Below are 23,455 nucleotides of genomic sequence, written 5' to 3'. Positions count from 1 at the left end.
TACAGCCTATCGGTAATTGAAGTGTATTAATTATACGGATATGTATAATAAATGAAGGAATAAATTATACATCTTGTATTTTTACTATATAATTTGCATGTACCTACCGACACATGCTTTTACGACCTGCCCATATGTATAAGATATACTCCGCCGTATGGGAGAGTGGTGACAACTACGTAATAGGTATCAATGAATTTTTGAGGTTTGCTTATAGCATTGGCGGATCCAGCAAATTGACAAAAATTTTTTCTCCATTTAAACCTATGGAAATGTATCGATTCTTGGAAGGGCCAAGTGCTCCGACAAGAATCGATTATTTAACATAACTTAAATGGAGGGAATCCGACGTTGCCAAATTGCTGGATCCGCCTCTGGCTTGTAGTTAATACTTAAAATAAAATTCGGTGAAATGTCAAATGCTATGATAATATAATTATGCTCCTTTCTTAGAGAGGTTGTCAGAGAATGCTTAATTAAATATCATGGATTTTTTTCTATTCTTACTTTGTTCCTAATTTTTTCATTAAAGCCCAATGATTTCGTATCGGCCGGTTCTTATATGCATTTTTTTTTTCAATTGAAAACTGTTTTTTGTAGCCTGGAGATTCAACGTATTCTGTGCCACTGATTCCCCTACATCCAGTGTAAATGAGTGGCGTGGCGTGAATGATCGATTATCGATATCTCGCCATTTGAGGCTGTGGTAAAGAATCGATTACCAAGGTATTCACTGCGAACACCCTGATAATCGATCTTTTTTCATAGATTTGAGTGGCGTATCAATCGATATATCGCAAAGCACGCCACGCCACTCGGAGTAAAATTTGCATTGATTAATCAGACCGAGGGAGTGCGGTTAGGAGGAAGAAAAGCGTCGGAACCGCAAATCTGTAGACAAACAGAACGTAACAAGGAATCATCTGACTAGATTTAGAAATGAGAAAGCATCAGTGCTTTCGCAGAGAGAACAGCTGATTGAAAAGGGAAAAACGCTCGAAACATTTCAGTGTCAGGTCGCGTGGAATAATCTCACACCGTCGACCTACATCCAGTGTTTTGAACCGAAGCTGAGGTCAAGAGCATCTTTTCTGAATATTTGTCGGTATGCATTCATGTATAATTTATGAAAGATTCATAAACTTGGAGCAGGAACACGTGCTCTTGGTTTGTTTTGGTCCCGAGGTATCACCAACATCCTCAAAATGGCGGTACTTGATGTCAAAGGTTCTGCGGTTAGTTAAGGACCTAGTCCCTCAGGGTGAGATCCCTCAGGTCCCCCTTTGAGGTTTCAAAGAGAGAAGTGCTTCAGGAGCTTACCTGTACCCATATGCTTGCTCCTGATGGTTTTAAAATTTGAGAGGTGTGTTTATTAAACTTCATTAAAAAGAAGAGTCTTGTACAGTAAAAACTTCGCAATTGTGTAAGTATTTACTTAAACTAAGTACTTAACTAACAATAAGTAACTAAGTACTACTTCAATACGGCAGAAAAACTAGAAATAATAGTATAATTCTGTTCCTCTTTCCTTTGGGGTGAGGTCATGTAGGATGTTGTTTTTAATTTTTCTGTTATTTTACAGAAGTCTATTACAAGAATTTATGATAATTTCATATTGAACTTGTCTACTGAATTAATAAAAAGACATTGCCTTTGTTTCAGTTCAAATCAGCCTTTTAATTCAACCCATTTGTCTCCATTTCGTTCGTTATCTTCTTAATTATTTCTGTCTAAACTTTTCCGATCAATTTCATCAAAAATGCAATTTAAATTTTTTTACAAAAACAGTACTTACAGGGACAAACTGTTGTGAAAAAGGACTAACCAATAAATTGACAAAAAATTCCTACTAATTTTGTAATGTTAATAGGAGTTGCATGATGAGTTGTGAAAATGAATCTGAATGGAATGGAATTTTTTTCCTAATTCATAATTTATGATACATTTCAGGAGTCATCATATCATTCCTGTTTTAGTTATTTTCATTAGCCTTCGTCAGAGAGTTCATCCGTCATTCAACGAGTCTTCAAACCCCGGACAACTATAAAAAACTGCACGATATCCGGACGTATTTCTGCCGAACGGAATTATGTGCATTAATACATGGCCCCGGATACTCATAAGAATATATGCGTAACAGGGCTCACGTCATAATACACATAGCTCTGTTTGGTAGAAATACGTCTATATTTGCACTTCTGGGATGGATTTATTCAAAAACACGGTGGGAACCATGAAATAAGTTCGATGATATCGGAGAGAAAAAAATTAATTGCTGAGGTGATCGTAAGGCGCTCGGAATCCTCGCGCAACTTTGAATGAATTAAAAATCCAGACACCGGACAAAAAGCTCAAAGCGGGAAACGACTTAACCACTTCGTTTCCGTTATTATTTCTACCACTTTCTCTGCGGCGTGCCGCTGGATTCCGCTCAAAACACTCGTGCCTCCTTGTCAAACGCGCGAACTACTCGTCGTTTGGAATCAGGGAACGAGCTTTTACTCGTTTCGGAAACCGCGAAAGCAAGTGTGTCACCCACTCAGGAGAACCTCGCTCCTTTTCGATTAACAGTCGGTCGATTAGGATAGTTGCGAATTCTAGTGCTGCTAAGAATCTATAATTTTAACGGGTTTATATTCACGCCAACCCCCCCCCCCCTCCCTGTTTCCCTTTGATTTTCCTGATTAGGAAGTATATCTTCGTGTAGGATTTCAGAGGAAAGGTAAGTTTGAATTTTCTTTTTTTTTCTTCTTTTTTTTGGTGAATGTTTGACTTTGAAGTTAGTTCGTCGCAGAATGATAGTCAAATCTAAACTTTTTTCAAATGCCAGGACAAATAATTAAATTTTTAAGACTTATTAAATCGCGCATGTTTTGAAAAAAAAAAGTCTGAATGGTTAGCCATTTATAGAGAAAAAATTGATGTAAGACGAAAATTTTTTTAACATTTCATTACCCAAAATGTTTCGTGCTTAACTTTGATACTTAAACTTATAAATAATTGACTTTTTAGAAAAATTGATCAATCTGGCGAGTAGCGTTAAATCAGAACTAAAAATTCTAAAAAAATATTATGAAATGATCGAAATTTCCAGAGAAAATTTTCATCTGCATATATTCGGGCATTTTCAATCCAAAAATCTGGAAAAATCTTTAGAAATGCAATCTAGGTTAGGACGATTGATTATCTGCGTTTGGCAACTAATTTCTCACCAGTTCAATACATCAAAGCTTGAAAAGCGTACTGGTTAGCCGGCGAAAACCAGGTTGAAACTGGTTTACTTTGTCTAATTTCAAATATCCAACCTAGAAACTTAATTTGAAATTTTTCAAATTACGGCCACTTGCCCTAAATGTCCTGGGTTCTTAAGTTTAAATCCTTCGCACAAAGTTATTTTGGAGTGAATTTGCTCATATCATCTATCGAAAGCCAATATTTTTCGCAGAAAGAAAACAGAAGTGCCATTGGTTTGACCTGCTGCCAATAGAGTGCGCCTAACGTTAAGTACATCGGCCTTGAACGCGGGCGAGACGACTACAGCTTCTGGACCACACCGGTCAATCAGTCAGTTTGAAGTTCGAGGAGAAGTCAGCACCATGCGAGCCTTTGGAATTGTGAGTACTTTTTATCTTTCATGGTGATGTGTTTATGCAGAATTTTACCCTGAGTTAAGGTTTTTCCTGCGTTTGCCTCTGGTATTAGTTTGAAATACAATGACCCAAAGTATGCATTGAAATGATTCCGGGGTAGGAGTGAACTCGACTTAACAGTCATCATCATTCTATCTCAAAATTAAGGGCCCTCGAAAAAAACCTTGACCCCTTGACGTACTTACCTTGTGCTCGCGTTTTTCTCCCTTCCTTTTGGCAACTACACACATTAAGATGGATTAGCAATGCGCATGATCAGTTCTTTTGCAAAAAAGAGAAGAAAAATAGTTTTCAAAAAGATGCATTAAATGATGTCGCCTTTAAGACATGTCAGCGATGTTCTTGAATGAAGAGAAAATTGCACAGCCATACTGCCGTGCTAAGAAAAAACGCCGTGTGAGCCTTTAAACGCTGCCAGATTTCTTTCACTAAAAACCGAATTTATTGGTAAATTTTAAATATTTTTTTCCAAAATGATCAGACAATTTTGTATGCAATTTAATCCAAAATATCTGAAAATTTCAAGAAAAAATATGCATGAATGTCTCAAAAATACATGTTTTATCGTGGGAAATTTGGCAATTCTCGAATGTTCATACGGCGTTTTTCCTTGAATGAAACTTTCATCGTCCTTCTCTGTACGCACCCAATAATTCTTACTTTAAAATGATTCTCGTAATGGAGAATGCAGTTTTTTTTTTTTTTTTATGTGGTCTTTCCATTTTCTACACCTATTTCAGAAAAAATATAATTCCTTATGTTTTTGCAATGTTATATTCTTGAGTATCCCACAATTTCGTGAAGTAAACAAAGTATATACTCTTTTGATTTTCTAACGAACTCCAGGTTGCCCGAATTCAACTACTACTTGAACCGAAAATTTTCAAAAGAATCATTGATGCCGTGCAGGTATTAGAAGTTGACAACCCGTTGGCTTCAAAAATCACTACGCAACTATGATTTTTGAATGAAAGGCTGAAAGTTTTGAGGTCATTGAACTCTTCTGACACATGACATGTTCAAACATGTGCCAGACAATGTTGCTTGTGTTCTTAAAGTTTCCTAAAAATAACTAATTAATTGATTAACTGAAATAATAAATATTTATCTGAATAAGAAGACATACATATACATGTTAATCACCGACGCTTCAAAATTGGAAGATACTGTCCTTTGAGGTATAAATAGAAATATCTCGATAGAATATAAAACTTGATTTCCATAAAAATAGAGACATATTTTATCAATAAATTGTCGTCGGCCAATTTTTTAAATGTTCTCGAGAAAAAAATAAAAAAGACCACGTAATACTTCATAGTCCATATAGAGAATGTCACAGAACAGTGATCCGAGATTCCAAGATTGAAAGAACAGCTAATAGTTCAAGGGCAACTACTTTGAAATGGACTACCTCACATACACTGGGTAATTAACCTTTCGTTAATTTTGAAAAGAGGGCTGTAAAATTTCATCATTCAATATTGCAGACATTACGAGCTCAGCCTCTCCCTCTAATACAAGCACAATTCTTAGTACCCATTTTGAAGACTATTTGATCATGATGTTCCTCAGCTACACAATTTGTTCACCTAATAAAACTATCGTATGTACTTACGTTCACTATGAGGTTACTTTCTCTGACCACGATGAGCCTTCACACACGATTACGTATTCAATCTTTACGTTCTTGCGTGAGAATGAACACATTTTACTTTTTGACGATTAGGGATTCAATAATTCAGCAAATGACTCTGTATGAATAAAATAAATGGAAGCGTGTTATGTCAAAAACTACAATATTGCCAGTAATCGTCCACCTCATTAATGCGGCTCCGGGAGGTTTCGAGACCGTCAAATTCAAATTCCTCGGGGTTAAAAACCATAATATTTTATGAAGGGGTTTTTTCAGGGCCCAATATTCCGGACAGAGACTAAAAGATTTTGGATTTTTCTTGCATCGATTCAGGTCCAAATTTTCCGAACTTTTTGATTCCCAATGCGTCCTCACAGTCTTCGACTTCGTCCGACCCAATTGAACATATTGGTGCTAAAAGGAACTATGTGCATAAGGATTGCGTGTAACATAGTCAGTTCTAGCATAAATACGCCCAATTATCGAGGAAAAACCAGGTGCGGGTGGTTTTAGTCACCACGCATGCAATATTCTTTTCCCTAAATTTTGGTTGTTAATAGTTGGTCTCCCCCCTCCCCCCCATTTCGTCCCTCATTCTTTTTTCAGGGTATGAGAATGTTCTTAAAAACGATTCTGAGTGCGGAACTCTGTTTTGATTATTTTTCTCTTGTTTTTTTTGTGGTGACTTAAGACATGCAGACGGGTTTTTTCCGGTGTCCGTTGCAACACCGTCAATTTATGCACTCATTGACCCCCGGAAGTTTACGGATTGTCATGTCAGAACGACCAGTCACAAACGGTAAAATGAGGACTCTTGCATAACTCAACAAAAGCAAGACAGCTTCTAAAAAAAAATTGAAGTCGATCGCCGCGCCTTTAAAAAAAAGAAACTGTTGAACTTTATTGTCCTGCATTAAGTGTTCATTTTTTCATAGTGACAATTTCTCAATAAACCGGCAAATATCGATATCGTCACAAAGTAAGAAGGGAATGGGGGTAGGGAGATGGGATGTAAACACATACTGATCTCCAAAAAGGGGAGGGGGGAGCAATTGAAACCACGCACTCATCCGTCATATGAACTGAAAATCACGAGAATTATTTGTAAAGCAGGTTATACTATTTAGGTTTTGAACAATTTAATTTACAAGTTCCTTGGTCTCGAAGAAAACAGTGTTTGGGGGAGTACACAGCATCGAAACTAAAATTATCTATTCTTTGGATTGTGTTGTTTTAATTTCCTCGAGATACTCAACTTCATTACGTAAAACTTAACATTTTTAATTTGAGAAGTTTAGCATGATTTTTTTTGAATCCTCAATGAACATACTCAAAATATCGAGCAAAAACATTCTTTTTTATTTCCTTCTTTAAGAATTAAAGTATGGACGGGTGTATCGAAATATTGCGATCCAGAAAAAGTGTATTACCTTTCCACGAATGAAATGATTTTAATATGAGAGGCAGAACTACAGGAATATCACAACATTGCAACGTTGCAAAGCCTTATTCCTCAATTCGTGTATTTACTCAGTAGCGGTTACACTTTGTTTGTACACTGCAGGTGAATTTTTGACGAATCTCTTTAAATTGACTAAAATTCGCTGAAATTTAAAATGTAAAACAGTTCGCCATTTTCTTCTTTTAAAACGCTACCAGCTTATGCTACATTGCTGTAGTGAAGAAAAAGTTGCCAAAACTTCAGGGAAGAATAATCCGTTAGCTTTGGACTTTGAATGTCGCAGAATCACTTCGCTGAAGGAGAAGATAAAGAAGGAGAGAGGAAGAAAGAATAGGAGAGAATAAAAAAAAATTATTTTGAATGTTTATGATCTTCCGTATCCCGAAAGGACGTGCTGGTTGGACAAGTGAAGCGCAGAGGGAAAAAATTGGCATCAATGAAAAAAATGAGAGATTAACGGTCTCGAGATATCCATTTGAATGCGCTGGCTTTAATACACAATACGGCAGTGTCGGGGATGTATCAAGTCATGACATTAGTAAAAAATAAAAACTAAAACACGAACTAATGATGAAAAAGGGGAAACGTGAACAAATGAGCCACACCAATCTTACAAATGAGGAAGTGGTGTCATTGTCTTCTTTCCTTAGCGAAAAAATAAGCTATTCTAATTTTCTTATGAACGATTAACTGATGTCGCGGTATTCTTTGCTCAGCCAAATTGTAAAACAACTATCCATCGTCATACTACGATGGATGGCAAAGTCAAAAAATTGTTTTAGTGTGTCTGAGGTCAACAATGGGGTCTAAATTTCAAAACTACTCGAGTAGTTTTGAAAAAATGAGTTGGAATCCCGACTCATTTTTTTTCTGTTTTTATTTGTTTTTATTTTATTTTTTTATTTTTTTCTCTTTTTTCTTTTTAAATGTGACTTGTTGCGTTTCTGTTAAAATTGGTCCAGTAAATGCGCTCTCTTCCTTTGCAAATTCAAAGACAAAAAAATTTGAGTTTTCCAACCTTCAAATATGCGTTCCGACTACACATACTATAAGCTGTTTCAACATCTCTCCGGAATCAGTTTAGGACTATTACTTTAGGAGTAATTTACTTGTTAGTGCATGAAAAAATGGAGTCAAATTTGATTCATGTGTGCGATGATAGGCAACATTCTTTCGAAGCCCCATCCCATAGTGCCTCTACTCCCAATGTGTGAATGAATAAAATTCTAAGCACCATCCGGAATGATATTGCAATTGTGTTTACAAGCAAGTCATTGGGTAAGGTTGCCACTGCATTGTTTTTGTTCAAAAATGTATTCTTATTTTTTACAAAGATGAAAAAACCTCGCAAATTTTCGTGAATGGTCCTTGAAAAAAATAATCCGTCTATTATCTCATAGACATAACATCAATTCTAACCCGTGGATTTAAAGTGAGAATGAAATATTGTTAATTCAAACAGCAATTTTTCAACACCTCCTCCACGATAAAAGAATGCCGTCACCTGCTAATTTTGTTTGTGTGAAGGCAAACATTAATAGGTACGTCACTAGACAAAGAAGTTTTTAGTACTGTACTGTGAACAAAACCCTTCTTCAAACTTTAAAAACCTTTTCATGTCGATCAATGTTTCAAAACTTTGAAACATTTTCACCTGATGTAAGTAAATCAGATCAGAGAATAGTTTCAATTATAATCGCCCAATTTCGCGAAGTATTTTTTACAAAGTATTTTGTGCAGAAAAATTGACCTAAAATGACGTCAAATAATTTTCTGCCCATCCCAAATGTCATTTACCTACACTTTAATCAACAACAAAGACGTCAAGTGGGCAGAAACCTGTGAATCAGATAGTTGATTTTTTTGTTTTTGATAGTTCGATTGACAGTTCAATACGTTTACACCGAAATTAACGATCAAAACATGGTGTACCAGTCTTGTATTTATTTTACTGTTGGTCGCTAACATTGAAATTGGATCACTGGCGGCTAAAATTGAAACCGCTACGTGTCCATAAAATGCATCGATTAATTCAGTGCACTCGTGAGTTTTAAAAACTCGATCAACTAGTTTTCAAGAGCAACAGAGACCACGTGCTTTTTAAGAAATAGAGCAAAACATTTATGTTCAACTTCTCAGTTATTATTTGACATTGAGATTAACTGATACATTCCGATGGGACATGTTTCATTCCTTGCTTAAGAACTCTTCTGAGTTGAAAACGCGTATATTATGGAGCAATGAATTTTCCTTAAGTCTCTCTGCTATACCGCAGTTTTTTGGAATGATAAAGGAATGGATATGACTGAGTATAATGATGATGAACAGATGTAGAGGTTGGTAATGAAGATTTGACAAGTCTGATAGATGCATGATTTTAAATATTGTATTTATGTATCGACTGCGGTAAAGTGCATATATTATACGGCCACGTGCTTTTGAATATAAAGGATTTATGATTGACAAAGTTTATGCGATGAAGCCAAAATGATGAAAATAATAATGCATATAATAAAGTTAATAGTGCAAATAATGAAAATAAGACAGTTTAATCGATTTTACATCTGTAGTGAAGTGAATGTATTATACAGCTATACGTGATTTTAGCGGCTCTGGTGCTTGCACTAGAGCTGCTATTCCGGACGGTCCCAGCTGGGGAGTATCAATGCAGCATGTTACATTGTAGAGACCGCGCGTTGGTTGATGGGAATCGGCGCCATTTTCGGCTATGTTCCTTGTCATGACTTTATTTTATTGCATACTGTTTTATTGTTAGTCAATGCTATGTTGTGTATTGTATTTTTGGAATCATGGTGATACAGTCAACAATTCAAAACTTGTTTGTGCTTTTATCTCGTGATGGAAAAAATGTACTTTACGTTCAAAATTTGAAAATTTGAATTTTAAAGTTTTCGCGGTTAAGGAAGCTTTAACCACTGGGTTGGAGCTTCCTAGTCATTTACTCGATATCAGCTGATAGCAAACAAAGGTTACCAGGGAAACCGTAAACGTCTAACAACTATCGTGGCCATTGGGGCGATTATTGAAATGATATCGACTGTATGTCGCCGCTTACGACAGGACATAGCCCTATCTTAACTGTGTAATATATCGCAATTCGATATTGTTTTGATTTTTAAAAGGAGCAATTCATTCATACAGTTCCGATTAGTTTTGGCGAACGGGCCCTTAACCTACGGCACTCGGCTCATGGTAATTTTTTAACTCTAAATTTTTTAACCTAACTCTTCCATTCCGGGAACATATTTATTGAAAACGGCGACTTTTTCAACAGTCCTATTTTTATCTACAACATCTAAGTGGCCCTTCATAATCATTTAATTTTGGCCCCTGGCCAGAAAAAGGTTCGGAAATTGCAGTGATTTTGCCGAAAATGCTGAAGTAAGTAAATTTGGGCATTTTTTTTCCTTCTTCAAACTCTGTGGAGAAGCACTTCTCCTCCAGTACATCTATTTTTTTACTTATCTCTCGCAAGGTACATTTACAGAAGGTGTGTTCCAGTATTAACAGTTCAGATTCGTTGTTTTTTTATTATAACGCTTATTTCGGAAAGCAATTATTACATTGTTCAATTCTACTGACTTTCAACACTCGATTATACTCCCGGCAAATTCTGCAGCAGCGTTTCAAATGTTGACTCTAATGCTTCCAACAGCCATCCGATGTCTAAGGGTTTATTCCTAGATTTAGGGATTTTCCGGAATTTCCAGGGATTTAGGGATTTTTCAGGAAATCTAGGGATTTTTTTTTGATGAGGTAAAGTTACCAAAAATCAACTTTTTAACCTCAATTATAGCTTCGACAATCGAAAACATTTTTTCATCTATATTTTGTAGGCCTTTTTGGCAACACTATTTTCCCCGCAAATAAGCCGGAAATTAAAACGATTGTGTCCTTCGATGTACTTGACATTCAACTGCATTCAACCTGTTAATAATAAGAAATCAACTAATATTCTTTCATTTTATTGGTCTGGATTAGCACTGCTTTCAGAGAGCGCCAAAATTCAAACGAGCCAATCAGATTTAAATATTGCAAATCGCTACATCGAATGACATCATGATTCTTCATAAAAAAATGGCGCTTTTTGCAAAATCTAGGGATTTTTTAAGTATATTTGAGCAAATCTGGGGATTTAGGGATTTTTAGCGAAATCTAGGCATTTTTTTTCTTCCCCGCTAGGGATTTAATATCGGAAGACTGGCTTCCAGTATCGCAGCGTTGATCGTCGCTGATGTCGAAATGGAACCTAATGCCGGACATACTGTAACACCTCCATTCCTCAATTCCGGTGAGGAATACGTCTCTACCCTTAACTCAATATAAATATACAAATTGATAAGTGAGTGCTTTAGTCTCCTGAAAACAGAATTGCGAAACTTAAAATTGGAGAAAAATGATGAGTAAATGAAAAAATGGAACCAATTGATGGGATATGTCGCATGCCATTCTGACACAAAATATGGCGTCTATCGAATCACCTTAACTAAATAAAATAACCAAATTTTCAACTCTCAAACTATCAACTATCAACTATCAAAATTCAAACTATCAAAATTTCCAACAATGACAAAAATGATTGTAATATACCTATAATGTAATGAAATATACACGCTCTAATCATTTAATTTGTATTACCTTTATGTTATGTACCTACATGTTATACTATTTTTATAATAAATTTTGCCAACATGCTTTTCAATTCAGTCTACAACATTTCATTCCGACGTGGCAATAATGATTTATAATGCCCCTAAACATTAAAATGAATTACAATAGTAATGCCGCATTATAATGTCGTATTATACATCGCAACGATTCATGTCCTACGATTATTGATTATTGTAAGATGAATTCTGTTTTCTCTGATAGTATGTTTCATACGTGCGAAGCAAGTACGGGTCACTAGAAACGTGGTTCGTACGGGTGGCTGATGAAATTGATCTTCGAATACCTTTTGATGAGCTAGGGAAATGGAACCATCTGCATCTCATGGACAATAAATAGTTGCCGTAATTAAGGTCATCCCGTGATTAAGGTGCCGTGATTTAAGTCATAAATTCTTCATCTAATTCTTGATTCATCTCCAAAATGTCTGCTAAAGCTTTCATGCGCTTCTCCTTGTATGCATGAATGAGCAAATTGGGTATCGAACAAGCGGACACTTTTTGAAAATTTAGATGATTCTGGACAATATCGTACAGAAGTCCACGAGCTGCAGATAGAACCATTACCTCTAGCCCATCAAAAGTTATTCGAAGATCATTCAACAACCTCTTTGACAAGTTGCAAAAACTTTTCGTTAACAATAGTGTCACACGGTACTAGGAATATTTACTATTTAACGAACCTTATATTTCCCTGACTCAGTCCTAAATTATAGAAGTATGCGTTACTTTTCCAGCAATCCAAAAAAACAATTATACAAAAAACCAATACCTACACTTTCAGATATAAAAATGCAAATTTTTTGCAGCCTCGCTAAACGACTTATCAACCAGAGATTTTTTAGGAAGCGGACCTCCAAAGAGCTTTCAAAATTAAAAGTATACAACAAGTGATAATGCCATGTATTCGCCATATCAAAGCCCAATACACATTTATACACCGGCTACGTAAATCTGCTAAGTTACAAAACATGAATCGACAGTTGTCGGATTGTACATCAATGACAAAATGTGTCTAGGCCCTCATTCTTGACTACAACTACTGCCCCCAGAGCCGCTCTCCGACGCCAATGCGTTGGAGCTTCCTGCTTGTTTTAAATTTTAAGCGATGAAGCCTCGTGCAAATAATGTAAATAAGAATGTGTAATTGATTTTCAAATCTCTTTTATCGAGCCAAATACTTGTGCGCAGGGACGGACTGGCCGGGGTGGCGATGGGGCGATCGCCCCACTTTCATCGGCCAAAAGGGCCCCCCCCGGGGCCCCTTTTGGCCGATTTGAAGGGCCGTATTTCGCCGTTTCGAAGAAGCGCCCGAGGGCTTTTTTGGTTCGTCCTCGAGAAAGGGCCCCGAGACTCCTAAGAGGACAGCGGGTCGATTGTTGAATCGTTATCGAATGACCTTGATCGATATATAGCATTGTGAAGATAGGGAGTTATCGATCAGAATCATTCGATAACGATTCAACAATCGACCTGCTGGACACTTTATTGCCGATTCGGAGAGCGCCCTGAAGGAGCTTTTTTATGCCGTATCTAAGGGCGTTGCATTTTGAGAGCCCTTTTTTCTGATTCGAATAAGTCCAAAGGGGTCCTTTTTTGTCATTTCGGAAGAGCCCTGAAGGACTCATTTATTGCCGATTCGAAGAAGACTCGATAGAGCCTTTTTTGCCGCTTCTAAGGACTTTAAAAGAGCCCCTTTATCTGATTTGAAGGAGTCCTTTTTTGCCGTTTCCAAGGGACCATTTATTGCCGATTTGAAGAGGCCTTGATGCGGTTTTACTTGCAGTTTTTTAGACTGTCACTATTACTATTCTACTTGATTCTATGTATCTTCTGTATACTAATTTAGCTTTGGCACAATTCTTCGTTGGAAGAGGAAAGTAAAAGTTGAATTCCAAGTATACAACGGATTCTCATTTTTTCATCCAGTTTAAGAAAATATACTAAGTTTTGCATTTTTGGTCTCTTTTTGGATAATGTTTCAAAAATAATATTAAAGAATAGGGTCTAAAATAGCGTAAAATTCATTCTAAAAGGGCCTAATTTTCAAAATTTTCAGGGGGAGGGCCCCCAGACCCCCCTTCTACTGGGGGGGGCCCCCCAGACACCCCTAGGGACCCGCCCCATACTTAATTTAGGGCCAGTCCGCCCTTGCTTGTGCGTGGGAATTATTTTCTCCGTTAAACGAGAGAATTTTTCGGAATGTTTGGGGAAAAAGGGTTACAGGTTGCTAAAACATTGAGGCACGTATACCAATCTCAGCAGCATTGCATGCTAGTTAAACTCTGGGGTACAAAACCCCTCAACTTCAAGAATAATTTTCGACTTCTTGGATCATGAGTTTAACCCGTAATGAAAATTTTAATTTTATTAAAATATCACAATATAACTGAAAATATCCAATCCTATGATTATTCAGATGCTTATAAAGAAATATTTATTATCTGTTTTCACCAAGAGTACCGAAATACCTTTGTATGATGCTGCAATCATATTCAGTTATTCGCACGATCAATCTTGAAAGAAATAAGCTATATACCGTGTAGCACGTTCAAAAATACTGCTCTCAGAGCCTCATGGAGTCCCACGATTCCTGTTTCCATCTAAACACAGCACAGAGGGCTAAAAACTTCAATAAGTTTTCCATGGATAGTTTTTTCACTTTTATATATTTAATTATTTATGGAAACCTCAATTAATAAACAGAGACGGCCTTCACGTTTATGTGTCGGCAGTAAAGGACGATTATTTCACAACATACTGAAGGAGTGAGAAGGTAACAATTCTACGGCCAAAAATCTTTCACAGTTTCATAGCTTAACACAGAGAAAAATAAAATTAGCTGTGAATCAACAGTCTACAGGACTGCCGCCGGGGAGTGCAGAAAAATTGTTGCCATGTTCGGAAAGAATATCCTGAGGACATTCACCGGCCATCCACACGCACTGCAGCTCGATTATTGAAACTATGTTGTGACGACAAGGCTACACATTGCCCTCTCTTAACTCAACTGTGCAATACGTCTAGTTCAAATGTCCAATCGGGCTGCTCCAAACTTTCAATAATCGGCCTGCAAAGTGAGGCAAAAATGAGGCAAAATCGTATTCTGTATCTCATGTCACTCTTTGCTCCACGACCATACGTGGAAAAACATCCTCAAATGAATGGTAAAAATGAGATTAAATAAATGAGCCTCACAGGGCAGGTGCGATTTCTTGTAGATTTCTTATTTTTAAATACCCTAAAATTTCATTGAATTTTCGACACAAACAGAAAAAAATAATGTAATGAAAGGGAAAATGTTCTTTATTGTATGGAAAACTCCAATGAAATCGGACGGTCCACAACCAGGAAACCCCGTTGAAAGAAACCAAATTTCTCTTGAGACACTATCTGAACGCAAAAAAATGTGCCTCAACGAGAGGTTGCCAAAGAGACGGGTCTCTGGCTCTTGTTATGATGAATCCAACTTCTCTCTATGCAAGAACTTAAATAAAATATTAACTGACGAATGTTGAATTACAGCAAATCAGTTGTGTTAACTGATTGCACTGCTTGGTTGCACATAATTATTGACTGAAAGAGTAAGGATTTATCAGAAATTAAAATGGTGCAGCTTATTTCTACACCTGGATCGTTGCGTCTTGTCCACTGATTCTAAAGCAAGAGGAATGCTTTCGAGGAAAATTGCAGAGAGAGTGTCTTCTCGGTAAATGATGCTCGATTACCAGAGACGATTAGGATTCTCAACGGATGTATGACGTCATCAGGTGTTTTATCCTGTCTGATTGCCGGGTATTCTTAGTCATTAATGAGGCGAGTCTTACTTTGACGAGGTTTCACGGATGATTTCTCACAAAGGCGTGGCGGGGAATCTGTAAACAACGGATTTCGATCTTTTGTCTTTTTTCTCTTTTTATAACGTGCTTTGATTGCCGTGACCTTGGGTGTTTTGGTTTATAATCTACGTGACGTATCCTTTTCGGAAGGAAGAATCACTTACAAAATGCCTACACGTGGTTAATGCCTTGTGTTAACTTCGAAGCGCACTATAATTAGAATGGATACACCAGTATGCTGCCTTGCCGAGGAAAAACGCCATATGAGCCTTTAAGCGTTGCCAAATTTCCTCCGATAAAATGGGAATTTATTGGAGAAGTTGTAAATATTATTCCTCAAACATTTTAGACTATTTAGTTCGCACTTTAATCTAAAATATCTGAACATTTCAAGGGAAAATATGCGTACATTTTGACATAAATACCTATTTTATATCCGGGGAAATTGTCCTGCTCTCGAATGTTCATACGGCGTTCTTCCTTGGCACGGCAGTATGAGCCTAACTGTATTTCACGGTGCCTTAAATTTCTCTGACATTTAATGTTTCTACAGGAAAACTAAGCAATTAAAACTTTCCGTGAATTTTCCTCGGGGTATTAAGGGTGTACTCAAGGTAGACTGTTGCTTACTTTTCTTGTGATGAGATAAATCATAAGAGGAAATTAGATGGCGTGGTATGTGGTCAGGCTAATATCTGGTAAATGTTGTCTAATTCATACTTAGAGAGAACCTTATTTGGAATGGCTACACTTACATTAACAAGTGTATTACATACCGCAAATTATCAGTCATTTTCAGTCGGTACTTGTGAGCGCGACGGAATGCGACTGCATCACGGTGATGACTTCTAATAAAAACTAAGGTTAAAATGATGAATAAAGTCACAAGATTCTCTACGAATTTATCAAAGACAATGGTTCCAAATACGCGACGCATGGCTCTGAAAAAATAATTATATGACGCACACATTTTGACCTTCATGCACAAAAACAAACGATCTTTTTTACCCCTCACCTATTAAGTGAATGTATCCAAATCGCTGTGGAATCGTGATATTTCATTTTACAGCACCAATAAACTCATTAATGATCAGTTTGATCATAAAGCGTTGAACTATACAAATCTTCAAGGAGGTATTAAAATAGAATCATTGGTCATTCGGTTTTGGGGATATTTTTTCATTGTTGTATTATTTGTAAGTTCTTGTAATGCAATTAAATTTTGCGAGATACTTCTCCGGTCACATCCAGGAAAGACGATGAATCAACTAATTGATACCTATGAAATAGACAGTATACATGAAGTCAAATGATAAATAGACTATATACACTTTGCAATAATGATTGCTGGCTCATTTGTAGAAACACCTATCTAAAAGGGCAAACTAAAAATGTGTACGTTGTTTCTAAGATAAGCCAGAAATCATCTTTTTTTTCTTTTTTTTTACAGAAAAGAAAATATTCAGTTAATCTTATACTTACTGTCTTCTCTAAAAAAGAAACCTGCCCATTAGGACCAGATTAGAAATGCCTGCTGATGATTCTTGTTTATTGTTTCAGATCAGTATTTTTGTCTGTCTCGTTTGCGTCGTCAGCATTAACAGTGACAGTGCTGGCCACTATAAGCGGCGGAATGGACTAGCTTACGGTAAGTTGGTTACGATGATAGAAAATCAATAAATGCGAATAAATCAAAAAGGTGGAGCGAAATCTGGTACCATTAAGGTGGAGGCAAAATAGAAACAATTTGAGATTCTTTTCGATTAAATATTTTATTTCTCTGTGAGAAACACCTACCGATTTGATACAATTTTCTTCAAAAATCAAAATTACTGAATTTAGGAAAGCGTTGTCTCTGTCAACGAGGATAATTCATGATCCTGACACTCGACGGTGCACTTCATCTCGTTCGATGCGGAATTCTCCCTAAATCTTTTAAAACTGCGAATTATAATCAACCGACAACCCGTGTTCGAATTTAGTTTTAACCATTCGGAACAGGAAACTAAGGGGAAACAAAAAAATTGAATTCTTTTAAGTTTAGAACTAATAATGTGAGAATGTAGTTGCAATTTTAAAAATTTGATGAATTTCGCGCGCAATTCAGATTATATTTCTGATGATGAGCTTGAAGAACTCGACTCTTTTATACCTCCGCGTTCCATTTTGAGATGCTTCAGACGCACAACCGAAGCATCTCAAAAGTTTTTTTTTCTCTCTTTTTCACTAATTTACATATTGAATAAATCGGTTTAGGAGAGAATCAGTTTACACAGAAACTGCTTAATGGATCTGTTTAATGATTAAATAGAACAAAAATAAGACCACTCTAACAATGAATGCCTCCAAAATAATTTTGAGTGCTGTGGCGAAGTCTATTTTATTTTAAACTCATATTTTGCGAGAAGAATTTGCGCATTTTTCAGCTTCCCTCTTAAAAATCATGCTTTGACAAATTTATCATTCGGTACCGATAAGTCTCACGACCCTGCGTAAAGCTCATGAAGACCGCTATGACGTCATGCAGCTCCTCAATGACGTCACGTAGTTCCTCAATACAGACTAAACCACAAAAATACTTTTTTTTAGGAAGGGACACTTGGTAAGCAGGAAAGTTCTGATATTCGATGAGACATGTTTGTAATTTTGCTGTTGTTTGTTTGTCTGTCTGTCTTCAATTTTTTCTTCTTTAAATTGAGGAATTGCGTCACACGATGACGATCATTTTGAGTTTTAGGTGCAGACGTGAAGCCGACGTGACTCATCTATATCAAATCTATATCTTTGTAGCGGGAGGCACTATTTTGATCTCTCCTCTAAGGTGTTAATGGCTCAGATGTTAAAAGCACCAAATAAACATATCTACCAACCAACCACAACAATGCGCTGATTTTTCACACGGATTGTGAGGTGACGAGGGAATTTTTAGACTTCTTCAGGGAGGCTTACCTTTATTTTTGAGCCATATGTATAGACATAACTCTTGTACGTATTCCGTCATCGAGAGTTTGCAATAGATCGATTTTTAAATCATCCTCAACAAATGAACTTTAATGAAGGAGGGGTATCGATAAAGAATTGTATTTAGCCCCTCCTAGAGGGCCTCCCCCCCTCCCCCATAGAATCTGGAAATTTATGCAGGTTTTCCAAGTTTCCTGAAAGTAGTTTACGGAAATAATCATGATTTGGTCCATAGGCCACTGGATACGTGTTGAACGGTTGCCTGAACGTACGTCTGCAGGCGCATTTTAGCGAGAATGCGTGCTTTTCTATCACTCCGAGGCTGTCATGGAGCGCATCGTCTAGGTATTTAAAACGAGCTTTTGACAATATGTTATCAAGGAAGCTTTAGGACACATTTCAACCCTGGTTTGGTTTTAGTTAGCGCTCCGTGTCAAAATAGCCACAAAGTGATAGAAAATACGCATTTTTGCTAAAATGTGTCTGCAGACGTATGTTCAGGCAACCGTTTAACACGTATCCAGTGGCCTATGGACCAAACCATGATTATTTCCGTAAACAACATTGTGCCGACTTGGAAAACCCGCATAAATTTCCAGACTCTAGGGAGGGCCAAAAAAGGTCCTCTAGGAGGGGCTAAAAGAGGCCCTTATCGATACCCCTCCTCTATTTAAATAGATGTATCGCAAAAGCACACCACGCCTGCGATCTTTATCGTTGTGTCTAAAGCTTCTTCACGCATTTCAACATTGAATAAAGGCGTTTGCGTCAGGTATTTCATTAGTATTATTTAAAAACTCCATTTGTACGTTTATTTCAGGAGGGATTCCTTATGGAAGCATAACGGGCCGAATAGCAGACTTCATCCGGATGCAACAGCGATACCCAATTCGCTCCTTCTCGACTGAGGATTACTCGGACGATGAAGAAGAAATTCCCGTGATCGTGGAGGCACCAGCCCCGACCAAGAAGAGCAAGGTTAAAGTCACCGAGAACAACGAGCTTGATGATGATCCCAGACGCACCTCGGTCAAGTTCCTGAAAACTAGCAAAAAATACACCGAAAAGCACCGGCGGTGAAGCCATCGCTGAGAAAAAAAATTCGCCCGAGAGAGGGAAATCCGCGGAGCTCTTCCGAGTACCTGCCAAATAACTTCAAAACAGACTGATTTAGCGAAAGCCACGTTTCTTGCTTTTACTGCCGTGTTAAGGAAAAACGCCGTATGAGCCTTGAGAAAGTGCCAAAGTTCCTCCGATGAATTATAAATCCTCAGAGAAATCTGCTAATACTTTTCTTCCAAATTTTCAGAGAATTTTATTCGTGATCAGATCAAAATGATCTGAGAATTTTAAAAGGAAATACTCATAGCTCTCCTTAAGAGTAAACATCTTGTCGGAGGAAATTTGGCAACTCTCGAATGTTTACACGACGTTTTTTCTTAGCATGGTAGATTAGTCTACGAAAAGGTTCTTCTTGTTACGAGGAACTGAATCCAGGAAAATACAGTATTGCGCCTTTTGAGTGCTGTAAAAAAATTGAAAAATCCTCACTCGCCTAGTTTAATTTTTAACCCCTCGCTGAGACGTTTAAGTCTAGACGTTCATAATTTCAGGATTTTAAACAATTTTACAACGTTTGTATGTAGCACGCGTTCGGTGCACGGCGTGTATGCGCTACAATGCCCACAAAAAAAGTCTGATAGATGACCGTGGGAGAACGGTCTCGCGAAATACCGGCAGTTGTTTTCTGCCGTTTGGAAACGGCATTCAGAAATCCACGAGAATTTTTTATACCACAACGATGCGACTGCCGCACATTCATTTTTTTTAAAGTTTGGTGACTCCATTTATTTTCTTTGCCTTAAAGTTTCTGTGACGAACTCAAACGAAATAAGCTCGTATTGTTTGCTCGCAAGTAACTTTCTTTTTTGTGTTTCCTTATTTTATTTTTTCCGATAATTTTTCTTGGTCGTGCTTGAATCTCTCGCCAAGTTTCCTCATTTTCCTCGAAATTGATGTACCTGTTGTGTAATGTCTTAGCCATACATGACCATTGAATGAGTTCAGTAACCAATTGTGAGCATTTGATATTTTTCAATAGATTTAAAGTTTCCGAGTTTCCAGTGCCCACGCATTCTGACATTATAAACTGGAAAGAATTTATTTGATTTTACTTATTCCAGTCTGTAAAAGGTATACAAGAGGAATTAGTTTTCGAGAGATTATTGTTTTAAAATTCATGAAATCGGTCTTTCTTTCCTCGACCTTCGTCCTCAAGGTTTTTTTTTATCCTGATAATTTTTTCCTCGTATGTTTTCCGACGAAAAAGTGCTCCGATTAAAGGTACAATTCAAAAGTTGGGTGAAATTTAAATTAGTTACTCTTAATCATTGACATGCTGCGAGTTTTACAGCAAATTTGCTCGGGGAAAATGGAAGAAATTTTCAGCTCGGCGCAGACAGACAAAAACTAAATGAATAAAAAATGAAAAATAAGAAAAAAACGTCACCCACCCCTCACCTCTGCGCGATCAAACTATCACCGTGGAATGTCAGGTGTGAGGTTCTCTTTAATTATGAGATATTTTCACGACCAAGAAAAAAAGATGTGATTTCGCTTCGGAGAAAGAATACTCAGTTTAAATGAAAATGAAGAAATTTCAAACCAGAGAGATACTCACACGTGAGGAGTTTTTGTTCGTTTTAAATTTAAAACATTTCCTTTTTAATTCGAAGTTTTAAATCGGTTCTTTTCGATGAGCCGATTTTTTTTTTTAAATTAGAACAGGACAAAAAAAATCTCAGGCACTCCTTCCCATTCCTCTCGTTATTTATTTCTTTATTTATTGTGTTCTTCGTTTTCCTTTTAGACGAACTTATTTATTCCTCTCTTTAGAGGATTTTATTACTCTGTAAATAAAACGAATGCCTTTTTCTCACTTCGTGGAGTTAGAAGTTTGTAGGATTCTCGTCACACTTTGACGGTCAGCTTACAGAATTGATACACACTTTGGAGCTGACTCATTTTACGGCAATAAAATGTACACCAGTCGTACACATATACTGCTATGTGATTCCTGCCACTATTGTGCCGTTTTTAATTTACTGTTTTTTTTACGCATTAGTTATTATTTATTTTCGTACTTAGTTCATAAGCGTTTGTTTTGTAAATAAAACTATTTTCTGTCATGAGTTGTGCTCTAAGTCATTTATAATTTGTTTGATCGGTCAATCCTCAGATTAATAATATGAATTAAAGAACTTCATTTTTGCCGTGTAAGAAAGAAAAAGATAGAAACTACCTTACTTCCACTCGAGTATGTACACGAGACAAAGAGACTCCGGAAACATGACCCCTTTTTAGAGAACGCGGGATATCAATAATTGGAATGTGAGTAAAGAAAAATCTTATGATAAGGACAACTCCATTACATTTAATAGCATCAGCTACTGGTTAGTTTTGGCGATGCGGCTATGGGAATTTTATATTTTCAGCGCCGTATGGGCAAAAAAGGCCATCAAACAATGTGAAAACTGCAACGCTTCATCTCCAAAAACACCACATGGTATAATTGTTTACATAGGCTCATTTTTTTCATCACAAGGTTTCGTGTTGAAAAATTCCCAGAAGGTCAGAAAAATGCCATTTTGAGAGGCTGCAAGTTGCCTTGCAGTTTTGTAAGGGAATGACTGAATACTTGCCTTTCAAAACATAATTAAATATATGAATGAGAGTATAAACTCTTCTTGCCGCATGGTGTTAAAAATTATTGAAGACCTTGCCGGAGTGATTTTTTACTACTATAATATAAAAAGCTCATCTTTAGTTGAGTTCGCTTGAATGCAAGCATCGAGTGTTCGCTGAAACCCACAGCCTGATTTCCTAGATGTCGTAACTGACTTCTACACAAGTTGCTAGGTTAAGTGATACAATTGAATATTTTATATGGAGCTATACAGGGAAAAGTGCTGATTTTTATCACAATGTGGCAACAATGCCTCTACATTCTTGGCGACCGGATCACCGAGTATTACTCGGATGTGTTTCTTGCGTCGGATTGTCTTTCCCGTGCGCAAAGTGCGCAAAAAATATCGAATCCAAGTAATCCCTAGCTTGTCTAACATACCTGCGAGTACTATCGAGAGCTATGCGATCGATTTTTGATCGGTCGATTTTACACTCGTAAGATGTGTGGGTAACGCAATCCTAAGACTTATTGTTAGTGTGACACCTGACTGCTCTTGATCATAACGCAAACGTCGCTGCCATTATTCTATATTTATAAGTCATTTCCATATGACAGCAAAACGAACGGTACACCCAGTGTCGGTCCGGCTCGAAAATTCTTAGATTCAGTGAATCAGCCTGTTTCGATAGATAAAGATAGTTTCACAAAAACTTAAATGAATACAATTTTATGTTGCTATAACTTACGAGAGTCATCACTGGTAGTTTGTCATTTTGATTAATGCGAGAGAAGGTTTCGAATTAAGCTTCTAATTAATCATGAAACTAAATTAGGAATAGCTGGCTTCAAAATCTGATTGAATCTACCTTACTGCGACTTGGAATAACGATGAACTATACCTGGCAGTAATATTTAATACCACATTCCTCACATAAATAATATTAAAATACTTGAACCCATCTTCAACTCGATCAGATTCACAGTCACATCTTTTGTCGGATTGCAATTAAAAGTCGCGCTGAGAATAATGTGAATCTATCAAAAACAAGCACGAGTCCAAAGTTGGATACTGGACTTAGTTCAAAATACGCTTTCAAATCATCAACCAAAGTGTGTATCTGAGCCAGAAGTTTATTTTCTGACTCACTTTTCATTATACAAGTGCCAAAAAGGAAAACTTTTCTATAATAGATTGTTGGTTGATTTTTATGCCGTTGCGTTAAAGTCTCTCTGCATTTAAAAAATTCTCATGAGTTCTTGAGATTCATGAAAACCGAAATTGCATGAAAAATAAAATAAAATATGAAAAAATGAGTCAATCGATACATTAACGTTTACATATTCAAAATTATGCTCTCATAGATCAGTATCAGGATGAGTAAGCGCAGTGAAAATATGTAGGTAATTGATCCATCACATCCGACGTCGAGACGAACAGAGGCAGCATATTTCCTCGGTTGGACTCCAAGAAAATATCTGAGTTGTGTAATACGACTGCAAAGTTAGCTAATGCATAATTGCATGGCCCACGCAT

The 23,455-nt window shown here is 36.9% G+C and overlaps 1 protein-coding gene across 1 annotated transcript; it reads left to right on the top strand.

The window, feature by feature from the left end:
* The first annotated feature begins 3,366 nt into the window (after positions 1-3,366).
* Positions 3,367-21,424, top strand: LOC109043490 (uncharacterized). The gene is made up of 3 exons (XM_019060697.2): positions 3,367-3,614; positions 16,833-16,920; positions 19,054-21,424. The coding sequence occupies exons 1-3, from the start codon at positions 3,597-3,599 to the stop codon at positions 19,311-19,313; spliced, it is 366 nt and encodes a 121-aa protein (XP_018916242.1). The 5' UTR covers positions 3,367-3,596; the 3' UTR covers positions 19,314-21,424.
* Positions 21,425-23,455: the final 2,031 nt, after the last annotated feature.

Source organism: Bemisia tabaci, chromosome 3 (genome assembly GCF_918797505.1).
Source record: "Bemisia tabaci chromosome 3, PGI_BMITA_v3".
NCBI classification, from domain to species: Eukaryota; Metazoa; Arthropoda; class Insecta; order Hemiptera; family Aleyrodidae; genus Bemisia; species Bemisia tabaci.
Note: the sequence above shows the minus strand (reverse complement) of the source record. Positions and strands in the feature narration are given on the sequence as shown.